The 23311-nt window shown below is 39.0% G+C and overlaps 2 protein-coding genes across 9 annotated transcripts in view; one reads left to right on the top strand and one right to left on the bottom strand.

Moving 5' to 3' along the window:
* RALGPS2 (Ral GEF with PH domain and SH3 binding motif 2) overlaps window positions 1-23311 on the top strand; it is a 106476-nt gene that overhangs the window by 50311 nt on the left and 32854 nt on the right. For all 8 annotated transcript variants that reach the window (XM_017815848.1, XM_017815844.1, XM_017815845.1 and 5 more), the window contains exons 9-10: window positions 21405-21542; window positions 22427-22517. In XM_017815848.1, the coding sequence (XP_017671337.1) occupies window positions 21405-21542; window positions 22427-22517 (229 nt within the window). The remainder of the gene's footprint in view (window positions 1-21404; window positions 21543-22426; window positions 22518-23311) is intronic.
* ANGPTL1 (angiopoietin like 1) lies at window positions 439-19092 on the bottom strand. The gene is made up of 5 exons (XM_017815851.1): window positions 18790-19092; window positions 11423-12272; window positions 6314-6507; window positions 4404-4674; window positions 439-3404 (listed from the first exon to the last, which is right to left on the bottom strand). The coding sequence occupies exons 2-5, from the start codon at window positions 12240-12242 to the stop codon at window positions 3217-3219; spliced, it is 1473 nt and encodes a 490-aa protein (XP_017671340.1). The 5' UTR covers window positions 12243-12272; window positions 18790-19092; the 3' UTR covers window positions 439-3216.

Genomic DNA, 23311 nt, shown 5'->3' with positions numbered 1-23311 from the left:
AGGCCCCTTTTGGATGATCATAGGCAAAGTGTGTATATAAAAGAATTTCAGCTGCAATTTCAAGGGTCAATGTTTTACCCTTCAGAGAATACTTGGTTTACCCTTATGCAACCAAATATCAAATACGGGTGGTAGAGGGTTTTTTCATGACCATCTTAGCATTTGTAAGATAAAACTTTAAATACTTTTTTGGTTTAGTTTTTGCAATGGGAGTGGAGCCACAGAGGTACAGATTGCTGTGTTAATACCTCACCCACTGTGGACGAGATAAGGATGTCCTTCCACATTTAACTGAGGCTGGAGGGAAATAAAAAAGTCTTATCACAGAGTTGTGATTAATCCGAGATTGCACAATGAAACAGCTGAGCCATACCTTGAGAAGTAAGATTTTTATTTAACTAAGCAGTACTACCTTGTGAAATATTTTCTTATAGCTGTCTTTGAGGAGTTATAACAAGAAACAGAAAAGCTGAAAACAGGTTATTAAGTATATTCAGTATATTAAGCTGAATATTCAGCTACTTCAGTGATAGTGCTTGCAAACAGATTTTGGAAATAAATGTGAAAACCATGTTTCAGGTTTGGTACAAGTTAAGCTTTCTCGAGGTCCACCTGGTTAAATTTAGACTGTTGGTACAGGAATGGTGAAGGCTCTGTCCTTCACAGACAGACTGCTTCTGAATGTCCAGGGCAAGAAGTTTGAGGGATGCTACAGCAGCTTTTCAAAATCTTCTCTAAAAGAAGTGTGAGAGAAAACATTGAACTCTTGAAGTCATTCACCCTGCTCAGGAAGTTCAGCTCAAAAGCTACAAACTGATAGAGTTACAAGCATTTGAAAGTGAATTATTGTACAGGGTATGAACCAACCTGAAAAAGAGATGCTATGCTTTCCCTCCTCGTAATCTTAAATTGGCAACTTAATTAAGTCTTTCCTTTCAGAGCACAGCATTTCTACAGTCTGAGGTTTCTGGGTGTATTTTCGTAATAATGTTTAGTTAATGTAATTCTGCAGCTTTAAACTGGGGAAGACTCACTTTTTACATGTCTAATATATAAGATTTAATTAAAAGGCTGAGTGCAAGCTAATTTTACTTTGGGGTTTCTGCAAAGTACACCTTTCACTGACTGCACTGAATAAACAAACACTGTTTTTGTAGCAGGCAAGAGATTTTCAGGGTAAAATAAGCTCTCTGCCGAGGAGAGGAAATCTGCTGGTTGAATGAACTAAAGCTGTCAGAAGTGTTCATTAAAGGAACATTTTGGAGGGCATTTTCAGCTTTTAAGTTTACCTGAACTGCTCTTCTATCCAGCTACCATAGAAAAAAAGGATAGACTGTAGAGAGTCTGAATTTTAAGCATTTGCAAATAAAAAGCATTTTATAGGACACTCAATCAATGAGGTCTGTGTGATATTTGTAACAAACAAATATTCCTTACATGAAGAACAATTTCAGAATGGGAATAGTAAACATTTGTGTCAGTTAAAGTTCTTGGAATTTGGGAATGGAATATGCTGGGACTGATTCCCCACCGCCACCAACCCCAATTAAATATTGGTGAAACTTGTTGGCTTTGATCTCTTGACCAAAGATTTAATTACAGCCCTTTCAGCCATATATTATCAATGAAGCTTTATCTACTCCAGAGTGTGTTCTGAAAGCAGAAGGCTGTTTCCTCTTCTCTGAATCACATATGAAGCTTTGCACAGCATTTGATACCGACTAATTTAACTTAACAATCATATTAGATTATTCTCTTAGCTGTCAAGGTTTCTTATGTTAAAAAGGGGCAAAGTTCCTTAAAATCCTGAAGGCACATTTGAGATGCTAAACAAATACTTTGATTACAGTTCAGAACAGCATATTTAGTTTTATGTAATATTAAATAAAATTAGGCAACCTGTGTGACTAGGTACAGTTATTAAATAGTTTTATATAACAGGAAGAAAGCTTTAGTTTTGAGATTCTGGTACCTAAGGCGAATGTTTTGTTGTATCCAATTTTGGAAGTATTTTCTAATTAATTTCCTAAATTACTTATTAATTCCAGTGGAAATCTGATCTCTAGAAGATAAAATTCAAGATAGGCAGTGTCAAAAGTTGTAAACACGTAGAGGAAGGGAAACGTGTGTGTCATAAGAGCAGCCCAAATTTGGGATGACAGGGAGAACACACTCAGAGCTGGTTTCTAACCTTTGTTTTACTGTGGCAGCAGAAATCTGTGTTGGAGGAAAACTTCTGATATTGAGAGGCCTGGTCCTCTAAATTAGTGTGTGTGAATACTTGATCCACTCCCATCACTCCTAATGGAAGCAGGGGAAGGGGCTCTGAGTGTCAAGCCATGATTTTAATATCAGGACTTTCAGTTTTGCCATTAAGTTCAAACTATCAAGAAATACTTCTGTTTAATTAGGATGTTTGACTATGGAGGTTGAAAGTAACAAAAGTACCCACCAATTTGGTTGTCTGAAGTTTACCAATAATTTCATAAAATCAGTTTTCTTACATCGGGAGTGTTTTGCCCAAGTGTTTTACAGAAGGTAGGACTTGCAGATCTTTAGTGGTGTAGAGAATTCCTTCAGGAGTTCTACATTTTATGTTTAATTTGCCACTTCATTTTGAAATAATTATTTGTTGCAAAAATCTCTCTCTGCTGGCAAAGCTAAAATGTCTCCAACTTTTTGTGTAGCTTCTCCAAGTAAATATCAAACAGTAATGTGAAGTCAGATTTTTCATTGAAAGCAATATCCACATTTTTAAATAAATTGTTAAATAACTAATCAATTTTCACATTAAAGCAAGACAGTGTCATTTCACATATTTACATGTAAGAGTTGAGCTAACCTGAAAGAGCATAAGCTTTCTGAAGTGGAAAAGCTTATATCTTGTCATAAATCTGGACTTTTTTACCAGCTTTAATGACTGTTTATGTAAAGTATGTTGGTCTTGAACAAAGGATAAATATGCTTTGCAAGCACAAACATCTGCTTTTGTGAATGTGTGTTTAAGAAATCCCACCGTCTGTCACAGTAGAGAAGGGGTCTGAAAAAGGAGAGGGGAACACGACAGGGAAAAGAAGACAGGAAAACCGTAGACCTGCTTTTTGCAGGGGCAGATTGTGCAAAATAATGATTAAAAAAGTAATACTTTATTTTTTCTGGAACTCAAGCACCGGGAAGTTTATATGGGATCCCTCGGGCGCTGCGGGATTTTCCTCCTCAGTCTATAGGCCTGATCATCATCTGAACTGCTTTCAAGGAGTAGGAGCCTCCCCGGTACTCAGCCCAAAATATTCCATCCTGGTACTTGCTCCTGTAGTGGCCTCCCCTGTACCACACCCCGTTGAGGTTGGAGTGGGCACACGCGTTGTACCACCAGCCGCCTTTGTGGAAGTGGGCACAGTTTCCTGTGGAACAGAGGGAAACGGGTGAACTTCGGCTCTGAAGGGCAGAAACGGAGATGACTGAATGTTTTTTGTTTTGTGGCTTATTCTCAGAGGGCACTCGGAAGTACTTCACAGCCTGTTGTGGTCACTTCGGTTGCTGCTCCTACTTGAATTATAAACTCTGTTGTAGCAGCAGCCGTTGGTAGAGGGGGGGATTATTGATGCTGTGTTTAATGTGACAGCTGAAAATGAAGGAGATAACTCTTCTCAGGCTACCAGCACTGCTTCTCCATGAGCTAACATCCCAGGAACTCGGGTTATGTGCTGTTTAGAAATACTTTAAGGGAAGCCATGTGAGCTGATACAGCCTCAAGCAGCACACGGGGCCACGGCTCCACAAAGACTTGCTTGTAACTTGTGTTTTTACTGTTACAGGCTTGTCTAAGAGTTTGCAGGATTTGTCCAGCTTTATGGTTACTGACAGCTGAGGAAAAGCAGTTGAAGTATTGCAGTCCCCAACCTTTCCTTTACTGCTAAGGGGAAAGCTGGAGGAAAGCAGCAAAAAAGTGTGCTCTGAGGAGGACAAAACCAGTGATCTGCCCCTTTCTCAAGTATCGGTGTGTAACTGAGCCTCTGCACACTTGCAGTTCCTTTCATGGTGTCCAGAGGCTTTAGTTCCTGGTGATTATTGTTGTGGGAGCAGCACTACTTGGAGATCACCTGGGCAGGGATTCTGACTGTGCAGTCACATGGAAGTGATGAGATGTCCTTGAGCTAAACAGAGTTGCTGAAGTGTGTTCTCAGTGAGGGTAATAGAATTTGAATTTCTGACTGGTGCAGGGGCTTGAAGGGAGCGCTGCCAACGTGATTTGTGTCATCCTGGGTTTGAAGCATCTTTCACTAGAGTTGCTCTGTCAGGATTTCCGTGCTGGTTTTGGGTGCTTATATTGCATTTTAAAAGCTGATATAACTAATGGAATGCGCGTTCCTCACTTTTCCCACCCACACCGGTTTCCTTACCTGAATACATGTCCCTGTCTCTGTCCAGTGTGGTGAATTGCTTCCCGTTGTGCCAGATCATGGAATCGCCGGCGTTCCCTTGGTACGTTCCCAGGCGCAGCCTGTAGAACTCGCTCTCGGGCTCCAGGCGGAAGCTGCTGTACTCGGCATAGACCTTCTTGTTGCTCCAGTCCTCCAGCTCAATCAATAGTCTGTAATTATCCTGATTGCTGAGCATGTAGATGTTTTCCAGTCCCAGCCAGTACTCTCCATCAATGTTTCCAAATCCTTTCTGTATGAAAGAAGATCAGAAGGGGGATGTTGGCTTAGTTTTTCTTGTTTGTCAAAACACTCAGCAGCAGGAGTGTTATAAACCATTGGAATTTGGGCACTGAAAGCCTTTAAGCTTCTGGATGACTGCTCAACACATGCATTTAAGTGCCTTGTTTTGCTGCACTTGGACTGCTAAGCTGCACGAGATGCTGCCAGAATCGCTGCCAGCATCAGTAAAGGCAGCAAAATTTCTGTGTTCTGGGCTGTCCTCTTCTTTTTAAGGTAGAGGGAGTGAGAACAGGGAAACTGAAACAATATATTTCTTGACAAAGCTAAGGGAATCTGTAAGAATGGATGAATAATGGAATTTTAGGGATATATTTCCAGGTTGAAAAAGGCTGATTTATGGATCAGCCGTGTCGTTGTTCAAGGCAAATAACTTTTTGTTGCCTTTGTATTTCAACTAGTGTTGGGTTTTACTGTGAATTTAATCACACAATTCATCTGGGCTCTTTACTGGATTTATCAGAAATGAAATATAAAGGCATCTTTCTTTGCAAATCGCAGACTGCCAGCACAATAGATGTGAAGTGATATTTCCTATCTGCTCTCTCCTCTGCCCAAGTTTGCTAATGTTTGGTGTTGCATTGTAATCAAAATGTTTATGGTTACTTTATGAGGCACTCCATAACTCCCTGATTACATTTTATAACATTAACAACTCCCAAACCAACCACATACTGTTCTGAGAAGTAAGGACTTTGAATAACTATTGATTTAATGATTATTGATTGATTGATGTATTGAAGAATTAATGTATTCATTATTGATTTAATAATTAATATTTGAACCATTAAGTTCAAGAAGCAAAAATCTGTATGCTGATTTTTTGTCAATTCCTTTGTATACATGATACTATTGTTAAGCTACTGATGGAGTTGAACGTGGCTCAGTTCTCCCTACAGATACAATGCAGGTGGCAATTGCAAATCCACTTCAAATGAGCACAACAGCATAGGGGAAAACTGTGTCCTGTATGTGTGAAGTCAGCACATTATTATTATTTAAAAACCCAACCAAATGGATTTTCAGATTTCCTGTTCAGCATGTAATTACTCCAAAGCAGCGTCCATTTCTCACCCTGGGCATTCTGCCTGGTAGTGCATAATATCACAGTAACACACAGGAATGTGTTTCCCTTCACCAGCCTGACATCTTCAGATTTCTAACCTAAATTTACAAGTGGAGATGATTTCCTTCAGTTCATTGTTAGGACTGTTTTTAAGTTGAGGCCCTGATGTTGCAAATCTTATGTGTTTAAATGAATAATTCCACTGGCTGAGTTTGCCTATTCATAAGGGAGACAATTAAGCTTTACAAGTACTTACTGTAGTTCTCAGTGTGTTAATAAAAGTCATGTGTTTAGTTAGAGCTTTGTAATAAATGGCTTCCCAGTCACTGTCTAGAACAACATGTGTCTCCCAGTTGTGTTGTGCATCACCAATAGAGGCTATTTCAGACAAGCTGGTTCACACAAAGTTAACTATGCCTTGAGGGAAAATAGGACCTTCCCTGTGAAATATGTTTGCCTCTGAGGGGTGGCCACTCTTTCCAGTTATCCTTCTTCACCCACTGACTTTCTGCATTCTGTAATTTACCTTGTAACTGTCCCAGTTCCTGAAAAAGTTGACAGATCCATCTGTCCTCTTCTGAATAACTGCCCATCCTCCAGGGTCCAGGCTGTTCTCACACCACAGTTGCATTGGCTCGTTGCTGTTTTCAGGTTTGATCATGTAAATCCCACTGTTGGAATGTCCAGCTTCCTTGGCTTGTTGGCAGTCTTTGAATGGACCTTATGGATAAGAAATACTGTAAGCATTCAAGCTTGGCTGTGCAGTGCCCATTGTTCAGGAATATTTTGTAATGGAAAGTCAGTAATTCAATTCAGGTGTAAAGCTACCATGGAAAACAGTGCAAAAAGTTACTGTCTGAGATTGTGTATATGTAAATAAACATGTCACTATCCTCTCTGTGTATTTTTGAACCAAAACTTCATTTTGCTAAACAAATAATAGACTTTGTTTACCAACACCTAAGTTTTTGTCTACTGTGTTCAAGATTCTTACTCTGGCTCTTGATATTGAGGTCCATTATGATTTTTATTAATTATTTTCTTCTTTTTCACAAAAGGTAGACATCAATTTACTTTACTTCATTATCCTGGCGCATCAGTTTGAAACTGTTGGAAGTTAAAAACAAAACAAACTCGGGATACCCAACCAAACCTCTGAATACATAAGTAGTTTGAGAGCTGCTGTAAGAAATATTTACTACCAGAGCCTACAGACATGGGATTTAGTCAAAGAGAGTTCTTACACTGCCCAATTTTTTGCCTTTCTGTATTTACCCAGTGTTTTGGATGGGACTGTCAACTGTGGATAGAAATCTCTTTAAGTTTCCCGTGTCATCCAGGCGTGATACACGTAGGTGGGTACTGATGAAGAAATAAGCAATGGAGAAGGATTTCTGAGGAGCTAAAAGGGCTCATAAACTTGTTTTTAGGGCTGTGGCTCTACAAAAATGCTGTTCCTGTTGTCAGTGCCGCTTGAAAGCTTTATTTTAGTCCATGTGAGTAGTGGTTTTACAAATACTACTTAGAGAAGAGCATCTGGGCATTGTGTAAGAAGGGTGCAGTTTGCATATCTCTGAAAACTTTGCCTTTCATTTTTTTGGTAATATTTTTATTTTCTGCTTTTTAGAAAAGAATTTGTTAGCTAAACCAAGTCTCTCTTGGTTTAGAGAGACTGTTTATTTACTAATGAAAAGCAAAGTGTGTTCTAATGACTGATTAGTGATGGGTGCCCTAAATATGTTTGAAAACTCAGTATGTCTGAAAATAAATTGCCTACAGCTTTCCTCTCCTCCTGGAAGGCTCATTTTCTCAAACATCCTTGGAAGTTCAGAGAGAACTCATCAGTCACAGAAGCAGCTCATGTGCAAAGCAGCATAGAAGACAGTTGTTGAGGTTATTCTTTAATCAAAAGTAGAGATTGAGGGAGATTGACCTTCACTGCAGATTAAGGTTGTGTGACAAAAGCAAGTTGAAAATTGCACTTCTCTTACATTTTCAGGTAGTAGTTGCCAGTTTGACAAGTATATGATTAACAAAAAATCCTTAAAGCATTTCATATTAATTAGAGTATATAAAGCTTATGTATCTAATGAAGAGAACTTGGAGCTTCTGGCCATGACAGAACTACCACGGATGTCGCAGACATTGAGCCATCATTGTAAGTTCTGCTGCACTGTCAGGATTTGTGGTGGTTTTCCCATTCTTCCAGTGGAGGAATGGGAGTTCAGGAAAGAAATCCTGTAGCTGTGGTATATGAATGCTTTTTCTCTCGTTCACAATTATTAAAATTTCCAAGTAGATTGTGAAAATTGCAGAGTTTGTCCACGGGATAGATAATTTTGTGGGTTAAGCTGCGTCTCACTTCCTTTCCTTGAACTGTTTAAATTTGGGTGCTCTATAGCTGAACAGGAATGTTGTTCCAAAAGTGTTATTGTAAAACAATTATTGCTTTAGAAAAAGTGTAAACAGCCAAGCCTTAATTTTTTGTGATGTTAATTGAACGGTAAGAGGAGCTCGATTAGATCTGCTGGATATTATCTAATGTGATTTCTACCAGAAGAGGAATTGAGGACCCATTTTTCCATGAGAGACCTAAGCAGATGTTTGGATTCTTTTTAAGGCAGACAGAATTGTACCAGTCTATTTATATAATGCTCTTGAATCACTTCTAAAATGCAGCTGGCATTACGGAAACAGGATGCAACTTGTCTGCTTTGCTGCCCAGGTTTGTCTGTGTGCTTATCATGAGTTAATGTTTTGGTAGGGGTGTCAGACTTTTGCTGTTAGTATTAGGAAATCCAACATATCCCATAATTTTTGGTGTGTAGCCTTGAACCTTTTTTGGAGAAGTAAATTCTTTGTTAATTATTTCAAGTTCGTGCTGTAAGAACTGATCTAGTTCAGTGGAAATGCTGACATTTGTGAAACAGTGGAAGATTCTCCACAGTGCTGGTGTGAGTGGAGGCTCTGACTAATGAAAAAAAGCATGATTTTCTGCTTAAATCCTTACAGATTTTATAGATTATCTATGTCAGGAATAAGTATCTCATGCACATCTACTCTTTTGTAACAGTCTGTGTACACTAAGTCGCTGAGACAGTTATAAGGCAGAAGTACTCTGAGAAGATGAGCTGTTAAATATTTCACTTCTAAAATTGTGGTTTAGATGTATGATTTAGTGCAGATGATATTCTGTGGTAAATGAAATGTGGTAGAGAAGGAAAGGGATTAAATATTTTAAGTTGAAAGCTTAATAACTTGGTGGCATAATAATTTTAAGAGGCCAAATGTTATCTTGAACAGATGATATAGAAACTGTGCTTGGGTAAGCTTCATATAGAGGATTTGGGGGGGCAACAGTAGAGGAAAAGTTCAAAATAAAACTGGACTATTAATATATTAAATTATATTGTTAACTGAGAGGTATTAGTAGGGTTTTGAGGGGGGGGAGGATGTGTAATTTTCAAGTACTGGGTTAACTTGAAGCTACTTTTTGCCACAATGGTGGCAATAAATTTTGGGGCCACTGATTGTTATTATTAAACTTAAGGTAATTGTGACAAGCGTAATTCACAGTAAAGTTATCCTTCCTCAAATTTTAGAGCAGTATTTGTGCAAATTACCCAAACTACCCAAAAATAGAACCCTCATCCTTCTGTTCCCCATGCATTTTGAGTTTTACTCTCTACCCACAATATTAAGATGTGCATTGACCCTTCTGTAAATTTATGTTGTGTGCAAGTATTTTTAAGGAGCTTTCACCTCCTGTATCTGATGAAGTTGTACCTACTTGTTTGTCCAGGTTTTTATTCTGACATAAACCTTTAACAGACCTATTTTTAACTGGGCTCTTTGGTTTTCATTGGTCTTTTTTGACATCTTTATACATTATAAATAGTCATTATCTTTTAACTGTAAAGGTGGCTTTTCTATGACATAGTTTTCATTCTGTGCACTGTTAAATCTGCTTACCTTAATTTTAAAAGTCAGAGATAATAACTGGGCGTTGTGTTGGAATTGGGGGTTTGATGATTGACCAGCTGTAGCAATTCTCAATCCTCCTTTTCTCAAGGCACTGCAAGAAGCACTTAAACTTCCAACTCAAGAAAACAGTATTAATGGAAGTTGAAGAGTGTTAAAATAAGTGTCCTAAGATTTCTTTGTGTTCCCTTGCAAGAACAGCTTCAAACTCTGAACTTTTAAGGGGTAAGGGGTTAGTGAAAAGCAGGGTAGATAATTTAGGAGATAATACTCGTCGTTTTGTATGTGCAGCAGGCATGTATTGAGGGAGAAGAAGATGCATTTAGAACAAAACTTTGAAGTGAGGGTTTGCTGGGAAGCAGGAAGTTGTGTTTTTTTAGAGTTGTACTTCTGCTGTCTGACCAGACATCAATGTGATGCTTTGGTAAGAGCTGTTTCCTTTGTGCCATGATGTGCAATTGAAATTCCCAGGACATCTGGCATTTTAGTTGGGCTCGTGCCTGAATTTTCCGCAGGCCTTGAATAAAAATTGTTGTTCTTTACATCAGCAGCTGGTTGGTTGTAATGCTGCAGAACAGTCACAAATATTTGGCTTCATCTTAGGAACCAAGTTAACTTTGAACTGTGACTAAAAAAACAAAACAAAACAACCTAAACCCAAAAACCCCTGACCAAACCCTTTTGCTGTGCTGACACAAGCCAAGAGTAAGCACTTGAACGGATGTCTGAGAACTTGTTTTTCTGAATCCTTGGATTTTTTAAAAAATCACAATTCTGTCAATATTTTAATAAAGTGAGAAACGTGATTTCAGGGCAGCTCAGAGGTAGTTAATTATCTTGTCACTAATTTTGATTTCTAGTGATAAATGAATTTATCTACTGACCCGAAGAATGCAATATGTGAAGAACTGATACAGTCTCCTGAATATATGTTCATAATATTTATAGTATTAGTTTAACTTGCCATCCCCTACTGCCATCTAATTACTGGGAATGTAGTTACTGATTTTAAATTTTCAAAGCTGGATCCAGCCTTGATTCAATTATCCTTTCAAACTTATCACTCTTGAATATTTCAGCCAAACACTTAGAGACTTACTGCACAACTGTGATGGTGGATTTGGATGTTCATTTTAAAGCAGGTCAGAATAAAAGGATGAAAAGTCTTCCAGCAGGATTAGCCTCTGGCAAATGTGTATATGTAAGAATAAAGAAGAACTGCTTAAAATCACTTCTTTTGTTTAAGATGAATTAGTTTCTCTTACTCGCCCTTGCCTGCTGCTGTAACATGTGGCTGACAGGCATCATCAAAGAAACAGGTGAATAGTAGAAAGTTTATGCTAATACTGAATTTTCATTCCTGTAACTCAAACCCAGCTGGAGAGAGAAAACACCCAATATTTTGTGACTTGAAGGTGTAAATTGTTCAGACTGAAATTCTGAGTATCAGCTGTTTCAACAAATTCGTCTTATGCAGAAATAGGTTGTTTGGCAAACTCAAACCTTCCCTGGGAGGTGGCAGGGGGAGAGAAAATCAGGAGCAAGGGCAAGCTGTACCAGGTACTTTCAGTTCTTGGTTCTGTGTTTGCAGTGGGGCCAGTTTCACTCCAAAATGGAGAGATCTCAGGTTAGACAGACAGCGACAGGAACTTACCCTCATTAATCAGAGCCAGTGGTGGCACTCTGAAAGGACTCTTTGTAGGAGAAGTGGCTGGATCAGGTGGTGGCCTTACATCTCTGGGGTATCCTGGGTCTCTCTGTATCTCATTACCTCCCAGAAGGACGGGAGTGTAGGGCTGGCTGTTGGGAATGTGCTGTGGCACCACTTGGACGAGGGGTGGGGACCCGTGGGTGTCCTGTCGAGAGAAGATTCTCAAGCACTGCTCTTCCAGCAGCGAGATAGTCACAGACTGGTTGTTTACCAGATCAGTCAGTGCTGCGTATTTTACTTCAAGCTCCTTGTATTTCGTTGCCATCCTCAGCATTTCTGTCGTGACGTTCAGGACTTTGTTTTCCAGTTGGGAAAGCTCAAGTGAGTTGTCACGCTTCCGGATTATCTCGTGCAAGAGTTGCATGTACAGTTGGGTGACCCGGGAGTTCATGTTCCGACTTTCTTTCCTCAGTAATTTGACTTCGTTCACGATGTTTCCGTCCACGTCCACCACCAACTGCAAAATGTCAATCTCCCGCTTTTGCTTGGACAGCACATCCTTCAGGTTCTCGATGTCCATCCTGGTGACTTCGTCCTTCCTGCTCCCGGCGGCCGGTCCGTTGGTATTCACGCAAATCGGCCCCGTGATTTTCTGTTCTGGGACCAAGAAGGTGTAACCACATTTCTTCCCTTCCTCTCCGCCCTCTGCTGAACGAGGGTGTCTCCGTTGGGGCGTCTTGCTCGGCGTGGATTGTTCCGTGCAGCGCCCGATAGACAACAGCAGGAACAGCAGGACACCCAAAGTCCACTTGAATATCATCATTTTAACACGAGCGTGGTGACCGTCAGGAGGCTGTTGAACAGATAAAAGATAAAGTCATAAATTAGAGGCAGAACTAAGGCTCCTTGACTGTTAAACTACCTGAACTGGTGAGTTTGCCGTGGTGTGGAGCCAAGCCTTTGGAATCCCTTCCATTAGATTACTGTCAAAGATCAGCTTTCTGGTTTGAGCAGCAAACACTGAAATTTAGATGCAGGATTTAGTAGAGAAGTTGTTGCAACAGACAAATTTTCAGAAACAATGTTCTGCTCAGATTCTGTGTTACACTTTCAGTGTGGATGGGACTGCTCAGATCTGTGCTCACTGCACAAGGTTATAGAACATCCAGTGCTTGCACAATACCTTCATGGAAGGGAAGCAAAGAGAAAAAATTGTTTCTATAAATGTTAGAATTTGGATTATATAAACGTTTCTGGTCCTCTCTTAGCTTTATATACGTATACATATAGATGTATAATTTGCTAATTAGTATATAAATACCTATTTATATATAAACCCATTTTTTGAATTGATATATACACAGGTGTAGTGGATATAGATATATTGAAAAATATATCTTTAACACTATTTTTGGACACTGGTGTTAGGCAGGAGATTAGCTTAAGGTGGTTGTCTTACCCATTGAGAATTACTTATTCAAGTAACTTTACGTTTGTAAGAAAAGCTTGGGACACTGGTCTGGATGTGTGTGCCTGTTTAGTTGCCTTGAGATGCACATTTCAAATTGTTGTCACACTATTTTTGTATTTTTGAGAAGATTTGTATCCAAGTGAAATAGTGAAATATCAGGTGTGTTACCACTATAAATACCATACTGAAGTGTTTCATTCATCTTTAAAGGAAAATAATTAATTTCTCTCAACTTTGTGTAAAGACTTAAAATTATAAAAATCTGGGAATTTTTTTGAGGCACGTTTTTAGCTTTAAACATTTGAGATGATAAACAAAGGTAGCACTTAAATAAGGGGGGAAAGCCCTCTTTTTTATGTTTTGTTTGCTTTGTGAAGCAGATCACTGTTCTTATCTCAGCTGTTGATCTGGCTTTCCTTGCCAGGCTACTTCTACAAGCCCTTGTACAGTGGCCTTTGGATAATTACAGGGAGAAATACAGTAAGAGCAGGGAAAGTTAATTATCATGCTGTTGCTGCTAAGTTGGAGTTAAGTGCATTTGGCAATCCTGAGACATGGCCCTGAAGGAGAAGCAGAGCTGTGCTGCTTCCTTCACATTCACATTTACAAACCATAAGGTGACTTTTGGATCAGGTCACTTCTCCCAGTTCTGTTACTGGCCTTAATATTATTGCTACAAATGGTGTCTGCTCAACCTCAGTAAACCTGTCAAATCTTTCTTTTTTTGGCTTCACTAAAAGTGGTTACAAGCTTCCAACCATGCTGCACATGGAGTTGGATCTAGGAATCTTGATTAAATGTGCCAGTGATGCCTAAAAATTAACTCTTTGTTTGGCTGAAGGTTGTATTGCAAGCTCTGCTTCTGGGAGGGGGAGAAAACACTTGCACTTAACACATACTGAAAATCCTTTTTTACCCTGCATGAATGGAGGGAGCACATAAATTTGAGGAAGTTTATTTCAAAACAGTTATTTCTCTTAGTTTGTAGTAATAGGTATTTTGGTGTCTACTAGTAAATTATTTTTTTTTTTCAAAAACAGAACTTAAAATTATTGTTGATATTTCTCTGCTGAAAGTGTTCTGTTTAAAGAAAAAAAAAGATAGGAAAAAGTATCACTTTTCTCTAGAGCGGGTTGTGTGTTTTTCTTTGGTAATTTCAGACAGTTAAAATATTAATCACTTGAACAGTGCTCAGATTTGAAAGTTCATTAGGTTAAATGTTCACATGAATCATGGGAAACACGTGGGGAACTGCTCTGTGTGTGGTTTCTAAGCTGACAAGGATGAGCTGAATTAATTGTCTGAAGCTTAAAAACTCTTCGCCTCTCCTAAATTATTTTTCAATACTTTTATGTTCAGTGTTTGCAGATTGAGGGAGAGTGACTTCATGGCATGTGGTTGGGGATGAAGCCATAGCACAAGCCCAGTATTTTACTATTTTCACAGTGTATAATAGCTACTTCATAGTCCAAGAAAGTGAATAGCACTTTAGTTCTTGGTAGCTTTTAAATACCCTACAGAGTTACTGAAATAATGAATGGCTGGGGATTTTCCCCACAGCAGCACATTTTTTCCCCTGAAATACATTAAAACTTAAATGAATCTTTCAAAACCAAACACTTTGCAACACAGCCCACGTTCTGACCATGTATTCTGCTGCAGTCTGCTTTCTGCATTTCTTTTAATATTAAATGTGTTCATTTTGAACTTTTACCCTTATGTGTTAAAGTTACAAGTTCTGTGTCTATATATGTGCTGTCAGACCATTAAATGAATTACAGGGTCTAGTACAGCATAGCCAAATGCAGCAGCTGCATAAGATTATGCTCTAGAATTTCAAATGATTCAAATGTCTTGCAGTAAACTGAGACATTCAGATAAGCAGGGATGAGTTCCTTCCAAGAATCTACCTGGTAGGGAATGTGTATGCCCCCCTGGAAATTTTGATGTTGAAAAAAATTAAGTGTCTTAAAATGTTGCTTGTCATGTTTAAGCAGCTTAGTGCCTAACTTGTTATACAAGAATAGGTTCTGAGCAAGATATTTACCTGGAGTTTTAATCAGCTTAGAAGGAAATGAAAATACTGTTTCAGAAATTTCCTGATGTTCTGGGCAAGCAGCTTAAAAAAATAGGAGCTGTTTATCCAAAGTATCACAGGATGATAGCCTTAATATGTAAGACCTAAGTGACAAATTAAAATTAGAGTTGGGAAACAGTTTTAGGGTTTTTGAATCAGACACATTCTGCCTAGATTCCCAGGTTTAGATGTTTAGGTGGTGGCAGAACTGTTAGGAGACAGTTGAGGCTCAGGGATCGGGTCACAGAGAACCACAGTCTCCAACCCCCCCTGTAAGTCTGGAGTTGTTCTATTGAGAGGGGCTGCCGGAATACCTGGTTGCAGACCTTGGAAATTAGGTGGAGGAATTTGTGATTGCAGATACTATTGCTTTAAAATACGTTATTTAACTCCTTATTAACTGTCATGTTTTTAAATTGGAATAAGCTGTCGCTTCAGTTGGTTCTGTCATGTTTCTGTGCCACCCAGTTTTGGGGCTCAGATTCCTGTAGAAGTTGCATTACGTCTGTCCTGACACACGGGTGTTTTATGGCTTCTGCAGGGGAAAATGTGCCATTATTCATAGCAACACAGACTTCTTCATCAGCCTGTCAGAAACACTCAGAGCCATGGACAGAGTTTCAATACCATTTTACATTTAATACCATTTCTTTTCTTCTCGTTTCTTTCTTTTTCCAGACTGATCCCCATGCAAAAAAACCTCAACTTGTTTTCAAAATTAGTCTTGGACTTATTACTTATTGCTTAAAGGAACAAAAATTCTAATTTAAAAGAGCAAAACAAGCCAGTAACTACTGTTTTTTACTACTGTAACACAGACTGTGTTATCCCCCCAAATATTTTATCTTAAAGACAGAGTTGCAGGGATGAGGGTGTGTGGAAGTTGGTATATATTTGGCCTTCTTCAGCTTTCTGTACAACAAACTGTTCATTCTTTGTTATACTGCTGTGACTCAGGTTCAGCAGGATGTAGAATTTGGAAACCCACAACACAAATTGGAGTCTATTCTTCCAGAGCTGACGAAGGCTCTCGTTCTCCCTGGGCAGTGTAGGGTGTGATGGGTGAATGTAACAAAGGTGTCGCAGGTAAATGTGAATTTAGGATTCCCTTTGTATGGAAAGTGCTGTATCAGTACTTAGCTTTATTCAGAATAATTATTAAAAGAATATGATCAAGTGATAAATACCAGTGATGCCCTGTTATATGTAACAGGAAGAGAAACAGGTTTCTTTGAGAAAGTAAATTTATAATACTGAGACTAAAGATCCTCTGGGACCAGTTATTGATGTTATACATGCTTCATTTTCTTTTGAGCTTTGCCTAAGCAGCTGAAATCAATAAACCCAGCTATGTTCCCCTATGTCTACACAGGATAAGTGAGGATTTCTGTGGATTTTTTTGGCTTAAAACTGGGCCCATAACATTAGAAGGACCAGTGATGTGGGGAAAACAATTCTTATTATAGGAGAAACGTTCACATGGATTTTCAATATATCTCTGTATTTAAGTAAGTTACTTTTCCCTGTATAAACAAGTGCTTTTCCGGCAAGTCCCTCTGCCTCTGCTGAAATAACAGGATTACTTTGAATTGTATTGACTGGGATCCAGGAATAATATGTTCTTGGGTTTTGTTCATCGCAGAAGTGATGTACTGAGTCACAGAACTCGACCTCTTGGAGATGAATGTGAATCTGATTCCATTTAGGAAAGGCAATCGAAAAGTCATCAAGGGCTTTTGAAGTAGTCATTGAAAACGTGTCACTTTTAAAAATGATGAATTCCTAGAAATTCTCTGCCAAAGAGGTTTGTAAATCTTGTCATAGTAGGTATTCCGAAAGCACAGCACAATTTCATAACATTTCCAGATATTTTGGTCAAGTTTTTTTTAATGTGAGGGTTCCTTTACATATGTTGGCGACCACTGCGTGTGTTTGCACTGTTTGAACAGGCAGGTACAACCAAATGGTGCGTTTTGTCTTTGGAAATGTGTGATTTGGGGGCTCCAGAGTTCTCTTTAAAACAGATACTGAAGATATGAAGCATCCAGCTATGTTTGCTATGGGAAATTTTACTTCATTCATTGGTGTATAAATGTTAAGGACCAAACCAACAGGGCAGATTACAAAAAACGAAGCCCAGTAAAACAATAATTAAGACCCAATAGAGCCATGTGGTTACTGCCAAAAGTTTAAAGGTTCAAATTCCTTTAAAACTTTAAATAGTATATTTTTCCACCATACTTCAGATCATGCTTTTGGCAGCAGCAAAATATTAGTATTGCATTATTTGTTTTAAAATAAACATTTCAAAATTTGAACTCCAGAGTTGAAGGCAGCAAAGGGGAGAGAGAGTTAAAACCTTGCACATAGCCAGTTTATTGCTTTAAAATTATTGACTCAGCTGTTTTCATTTGTGGGAGATTTAGGAATTGTTCTAAGCAGTGTAAATCAGAGCCTTGGCTGATGATGAATGAACGGAGCCTGGTGTCCAGAGCACACCATGTGCCTCAAATGGGGGTTGTGGTGGTGGTGTTGTTTGCATTGTTCTCCTTCATATGTAAATAAGCACAAAAGGATAGTAAGGAAAAGGGCTCAAAAACCTGGAAAGGATCCATCTTTCTAGTTTGTCAAGGCTGCTTCAGACTTTTTTCCCCCCATAGCTACCAAATCTTAATTAAGTTTGCTTTCTGTAATACTTTGCTGCTCCTTTTAGCATCAGCCCCTTCGTTCTCTCTTACTGTGTCAGACATCTCTGAGTTTGTTCATACAAATACATAACTTACATTTTAATTTCCATTGTTCTGGATTATTTACTGTATTTTAATTTTCAAGTCAGCATGAAGAAAGGAAAAAAAGTAGAAAATTACGTATTAGCAAGTCTTTTTTTGACTTTATCTGTACTTTTGTCTTCTGTTTGTAAACAACTTCCTTGTTTTAATCATTGACTTGCAGCAGTGTCCTTCCCCCTCCCTCTCCCCAAACAGCTGTAACAAACCCCTCAATTTTCCACTTAATATAGTTTTGCCTTGTACACTGCATTTCATGTTTACGAAATGGATCTTTATTTAGAAACAAACTGCAGTTCAGTTGAGGTACAATTCACTTCCCAGAAATTGTTGAAAGAAGGGATTAGTGCCTGTGGCAGCAATGTCTTTGGATTTTCAACTGCACAATTGCTTGTGCTACAAACTTGATTATGTTCTGAATCACTGTATGACTGGTTTCTTGGTTGGCTCCACAACTCGGGCAACTTCCACTCCTCAGAAGTACCATAAATAAAAATGTACTTGAAACGGTACACAATGATTGCTACTTACAGATGTGCATTGATTTGCTTGGGACTTCTCACAGTGGTTTTATTGAGGTATCCATTTTCTAGTTCTAGTAATGCTAGGTCTATGCTCTGGTGTTGGGTGAAATCCAGCTTCCCTGAAATCGATAGGGGTTTTGGCTTTTGCTTTCTGGTAGGATCGGAATTTCACGTTAGTATGTTCACAGTACCCAAATTACATGCTTAGCAAAGGCTCTGGGAGTGCTAATTTTCTGTAACTGTAGATAACAATACAGCTAAACAACTGAAACTAGTTCACCCTTACAACTGGAACGAGTTAGTCTCTGCTCTTATGCAGAGTCCTTTCTAATGCTTTCCAAGTTTCCAAAGTCTACCAAATGCCACAAAAATGAGTTTTAATGTCAGTTGTCAAATTTTTCTCAGGCTGAGAAGGATTTGTTTCTTCACTATTGTGTGTTGAGGGAGATGTATGTAGCATTCACAAATAGCTCAAAATGAAACTTGCAAGTAAGAATAACTTTAAAACTTACCAAGAAAAAAGTCTTCCAGCTGGTTTTGCTTCTGTGGGAGATGGAAAATCCAGAGGCCAAGTTGTTTTTTCTTCCTGTATTACCCGATGCTGTGGATTGTTAATCTGCAGTTGGAGCTGAAAACTGCTTTTGTCTTTCTCTGTTAGATCCAAGCTGTTCTGAGGAATTGGGTTTCTCCATACGATAACCAAACTAACTGATCATTTAAAAAAGGGGAAAAAAAGTAATGCTCCGGTGTGCGTTATTCCAGAAGAGAGAAAGAAATGGTTTTTTGAAACTGCAGTGTTTTATTCTCACAGAATAGAGCAGAAGTGCTCTAACCAGCTCCAGCTGACCCAGATTCCATATACATCACTTTTGGACAGTGTTTTTTTTAAACAAACACACGCTCGGCTCAGCCGTTCGGCCCACCTATGATGTCACCGCGAGCACTCGGAGAGCAGGAGAAACTCCTCCTTCGGATTTCCTATCCATACCCTCCAGAAAAGGAGGGGGTAGGGAGGTTGAGAAGTCAGGAACAAGGAAAGATTGTTTGCCAGTAGAAGGGAGGTACCATATGGCAACGGACTGTGCAAGAGTTCAGCAGGCAATTACAAATCAAACATTTTTACTACGCTGCCTAAAGATGCCTTTCAAGTTATTACAGTACTGGGCTTCATTTAGAAGAAAGATTCTTTCAGGCTGATAAAACTTGATTTGTGTTGCTGGGAATAAAAGGGGCAGCCTGGCTGGATACAACAGGAAAAATGAAGCATTTGTAGTCTAGAAGAATGTTCGACAGAATGTCGCGTTCAATTCTTGACGTTCACTTAATAAGAAACAGCTCCGGTTGTTAAAGGCACGAAGCCTCCGATACATGTGGAAAATGTTAAAACTCTATGTGTGTGTGTGATGGTTTTGGGTAGGTATCAGAATGTTTGATAACATCTGACCAGTGTTAGAAGTAGCAAAAGCCACAGAGATTACGCTCCTTGAGGAAAGCAGAGTCTGGGTTGGGTTCTGTCCGTGCTCAGCCAGCACTCGAGTACGTTCCGTTTGCTGCCATTGATCCTTTCTGTTTCTTCACAAAGGCTGTGCCAGTTACATTTGAAAGAGAATTACCTTCGTGTGCCTTCAGAATTATTTTAGATTTCATAGCAATGCATCCAGTAGCTTCAGAGAGCTGCTCTCCACAGGAGAGTTGTTGACTTAGCTAAAAGAAAAATCCTGTGCTTAATTGAGCAAGTCATTCAGAGAGATAATCCTACAAATACAGTGGTTTATAAAATCCTGCATAATAGTGCAGGTGCCTGTTACAGGGAATTTCCTTAATTATAGTTAATAAGCATGATTTACTTCTTTCTGTGGAAGACTGAGCAGGTTTGGGATTTTTAAGGCTCGTTTGGACATAGCTTAGTACAGTTAGGTTTGGGACAGCTTACACACTGTAGCATGGCAATTAAAGGGGACTGCCTGATGGTTCTGATTATCCTTTCTATTTTTTAATAAACTCTTTCTAGCAGAATAGAAAATTGAGAGATTTAGTAGTGTATCAGGTCATGTGTAATACCTTTTTATTCACTTTTTTATATATCACCTTTCAACCGCAAGTATTTTAATTTGTTTCTGTGTGTGCGCACACACGCATGTGTGCGTGTTGATTTTGGAGGGATGCCCAGAGTTTCCCAGCTCACATTTGAGGACTGTACTGGTTAGGTGCTATACAAACACAACTGCTGTTCTTGTGAGGTTGCATTAATAGTCTTCCACCTGTAAAGCCAAACTCCTTGTTATGATTTTGGTTATACGAGGCTGAGAGGTGAAGCAAAATATAATTTTAAAACTTCCCTTTAACAGAAATTGGTTTTTTTAATAATATTATTTGTGTATTTTTTTAGTTTGGGTATCTTGTGGAAGATGCAGGGGATGAAGAGCAGTTCCTCTTAATAGCAGGGTTGATCAGGATGTGTTTCGTTTAGTTGAGGCAGAATGATCAGTCTTTAGGTGAAGTTCAAGAAATGGAGTTGCATTTAGAAATAAACATGTTTTATCTACAGCATTAGTGTGTAAGGAAGAGGATTTTCATCTGTATACGATCAGGGGATTGAAAGAGTAGTAAGATTACAAATAGTGCAGGGGGAAAAGGCAGGTAGAAGACTTAAAATGTCTTATCTGTAAGGCTGTTGGATCCATTCCACATTTCAGTCTGAGTGCTCTTTTTCCCTAGTTAACTTTTCCCACGTTGCTGCAAGTTGAGTCCGAGTTTTTATTCAGCTTGAAGGGTTATAAATACAATTTTTCCTTCTAGTATTTTTTTAATTGCTGAATTGGAGGAAAGAAGTCATAAACTTCCTAAACAATTAGTAATTTTGATCAGGTGTTTTAGCATTGTGTGTTCAGGGTGCTTCATATTTGTCAAGGGAATTGTTCGTTGGTGCTGTGGTGAAGATGGGGTTTGTGAGTAGTTGTTCATGCCCTGGTAATTACTTTTAGATTTAGAAATAATGGCATTATTAAAGACCTGCAAGCATATCAGTCAACGAAAGCAGAAATTCTTCACAATACCGTTGGTGAGTTTTTTCTGCTAAGTGTGAGACACTTAAGTAAAGAAACTTTTCATTCTGATCTTATTTCAGGTATTTATCTGTCAGACTTGACGTATATTGACTCTGCCTACCCATCCACAGCGAGCATTCTGGAGAGTGAGCAAAGAACAAACTTAATGAACAACATTCTCCGAATTATCTCAGATTTGCAGCAGTCGTGTGAATATGGTAAGCTATTGTGGAAACACCGCAGTATTAAAGAGAAGAACTTTAAAAGCTTCAATATTTGTTTGCTGTAAAGCAGCTTAAGTAAGGCCCAGTTCATCTGAATGCCATGAACACCCTCCCTCATCCTCTCACACCAAAAGTTGGGGTTTATTTTGGTATTGTTGTTTGAGACATAGCATCAGTGTGAGGAGACAGAAGAAAATTGCCCTTTTCTTACATCACACACGTTTTTGCAGGACATATTTCCTGATGATAAATGTGGAGTACATCCTATTTAAAACAGTAGTTTTACTGGCATGTTATAAGCTTGTAGCCGTGTGCTTCATAATTTTATGACCATGAATTTTAAAAATAGGATTGCTTTTGGAGTAGTACTTTTACTGGAGGTAATAAAATACATTTAGCTTGTCTTTTGGCATTTATAGTTCTGTTCGTGGATCAGATCATTTATTTTTTCTTCAAAGGTCTCCCTCACAGTCCCCTTCATATTCTAGCAGTCGTAAGGCTGTGTTTGCAGTGGTGGAATGTGAATTAGCACAGGACTGGCTTCCCTGAAAGCTCAATATCAAGAGAATATGGGCTGTGAAGGAGTCCTCAGACAGAGCCCTCCACATTGCAGGTGTGGGCCTTCAGTTTGGCCTGGGAAGATGTCTTTCTTTTCCCTTACATGTGCTCTGATAAGCAGCTCTGGGGTTTGTGGATGTGGGGAGTGTCAGCTCAGCACATGAGATTTGCTGTGAAGTTCTAAAATTTCAGTATCACCAGAGGCTGTAGTTTGTACCTTCATCTCACAGAAAAAGTCAGGAGATCCGAATCTGTTTAGTTTCTGGAAAATTGCTTACCAATGAGTGGTATAGTAATAATAAATGTCATCTGTTCTCCAGATATTCCTATGTTGCCTCATGTCCAAAAATATCTAAACTCAGTGCAGTACATAGAAGAACTACAGAAGTTTGTAGAAGATGACAATTACAAGTAAGTACAAAATGCTACAACTGACTGTAATTCCTAACAAAATAACTTCTATAACACAAAACCTGTCACTTGTAAGATTGCACTTGTGTCAGGGGATTGTATTATATTGTATGGGTGTCCCTGCCCATGGCAGGGGTTGGAATGAGATGAGATTTAAGGTCCCTTCCAACCCAAACCATGCTGTGATTCCACGATTATGCACCTCAGATGAACCAGTTGCAAGTGGTTGAGGTTCCAGAAGGATCCTGTGCTCCAAGACACTTTTCCACATGCTGCATGGCTTATCTCCTTCCTTTTCTATGCCAGAATGTACCAAGCCCTTGTTTCCAAAAGTCTGATAAAGACTTTGTCCACCTGGCTCACCTGTAACACTGTGCAGTCAATAAGATGGATTCCATAATTGGAGATGGGTTACTGTCATTCTTCATCAGAACAAAGCCATCTGTGCACCCAGTCCCACGTGTTTACTGAGGGTGACTTAAGGCTTTCACTTGCATGTATTTCATTTTATATTTTGCTCTTTGATTAGGTTATACAGTGTGAGTACCTTGTAAGCACTTGATTTCTGAGAGGGGAGTTACTGTCCATCTCTGTCTCTGCCTGTTCCTCCCAGCCTCCCACCTGAGGTTTCTACCTCTCTTATAATTAAAAGATTACTGTAATAAGTGATTTGGCATCCAGTAAAACTGAGGGAGGGAAATCTGTGGCAAAAGACAGGAACTAGCCCTGAGGAGAGGAAACACCCTAAAGCAAATGTGCTGCCTATGAAGGAGGTTTTTGTTCATTGGCTGATC

This window comes from Lepidothrix coronata, unplaced genomic scaffold (genome assembly GCF_001604755.1).
Source record: "Lepidothrix coronata isolate B3197 unplaced genomic scaffold, Lepidothrix_coronata-1.0 Scaffold52, whole genome shotgun sequence".
In the NCBI taxonomy this organism is placed as follows: Eukaryota; Metazoa; Chordata; class Aves; order Passeriformes; family Pipridae; genus Lepidothrix; species Lepidothrix coronata.
The sequence above is the reverse complement of the archived record's forward strand: the minus strand, read 5'-3'. Positions and strand labels throughout refer to the sequence as shown.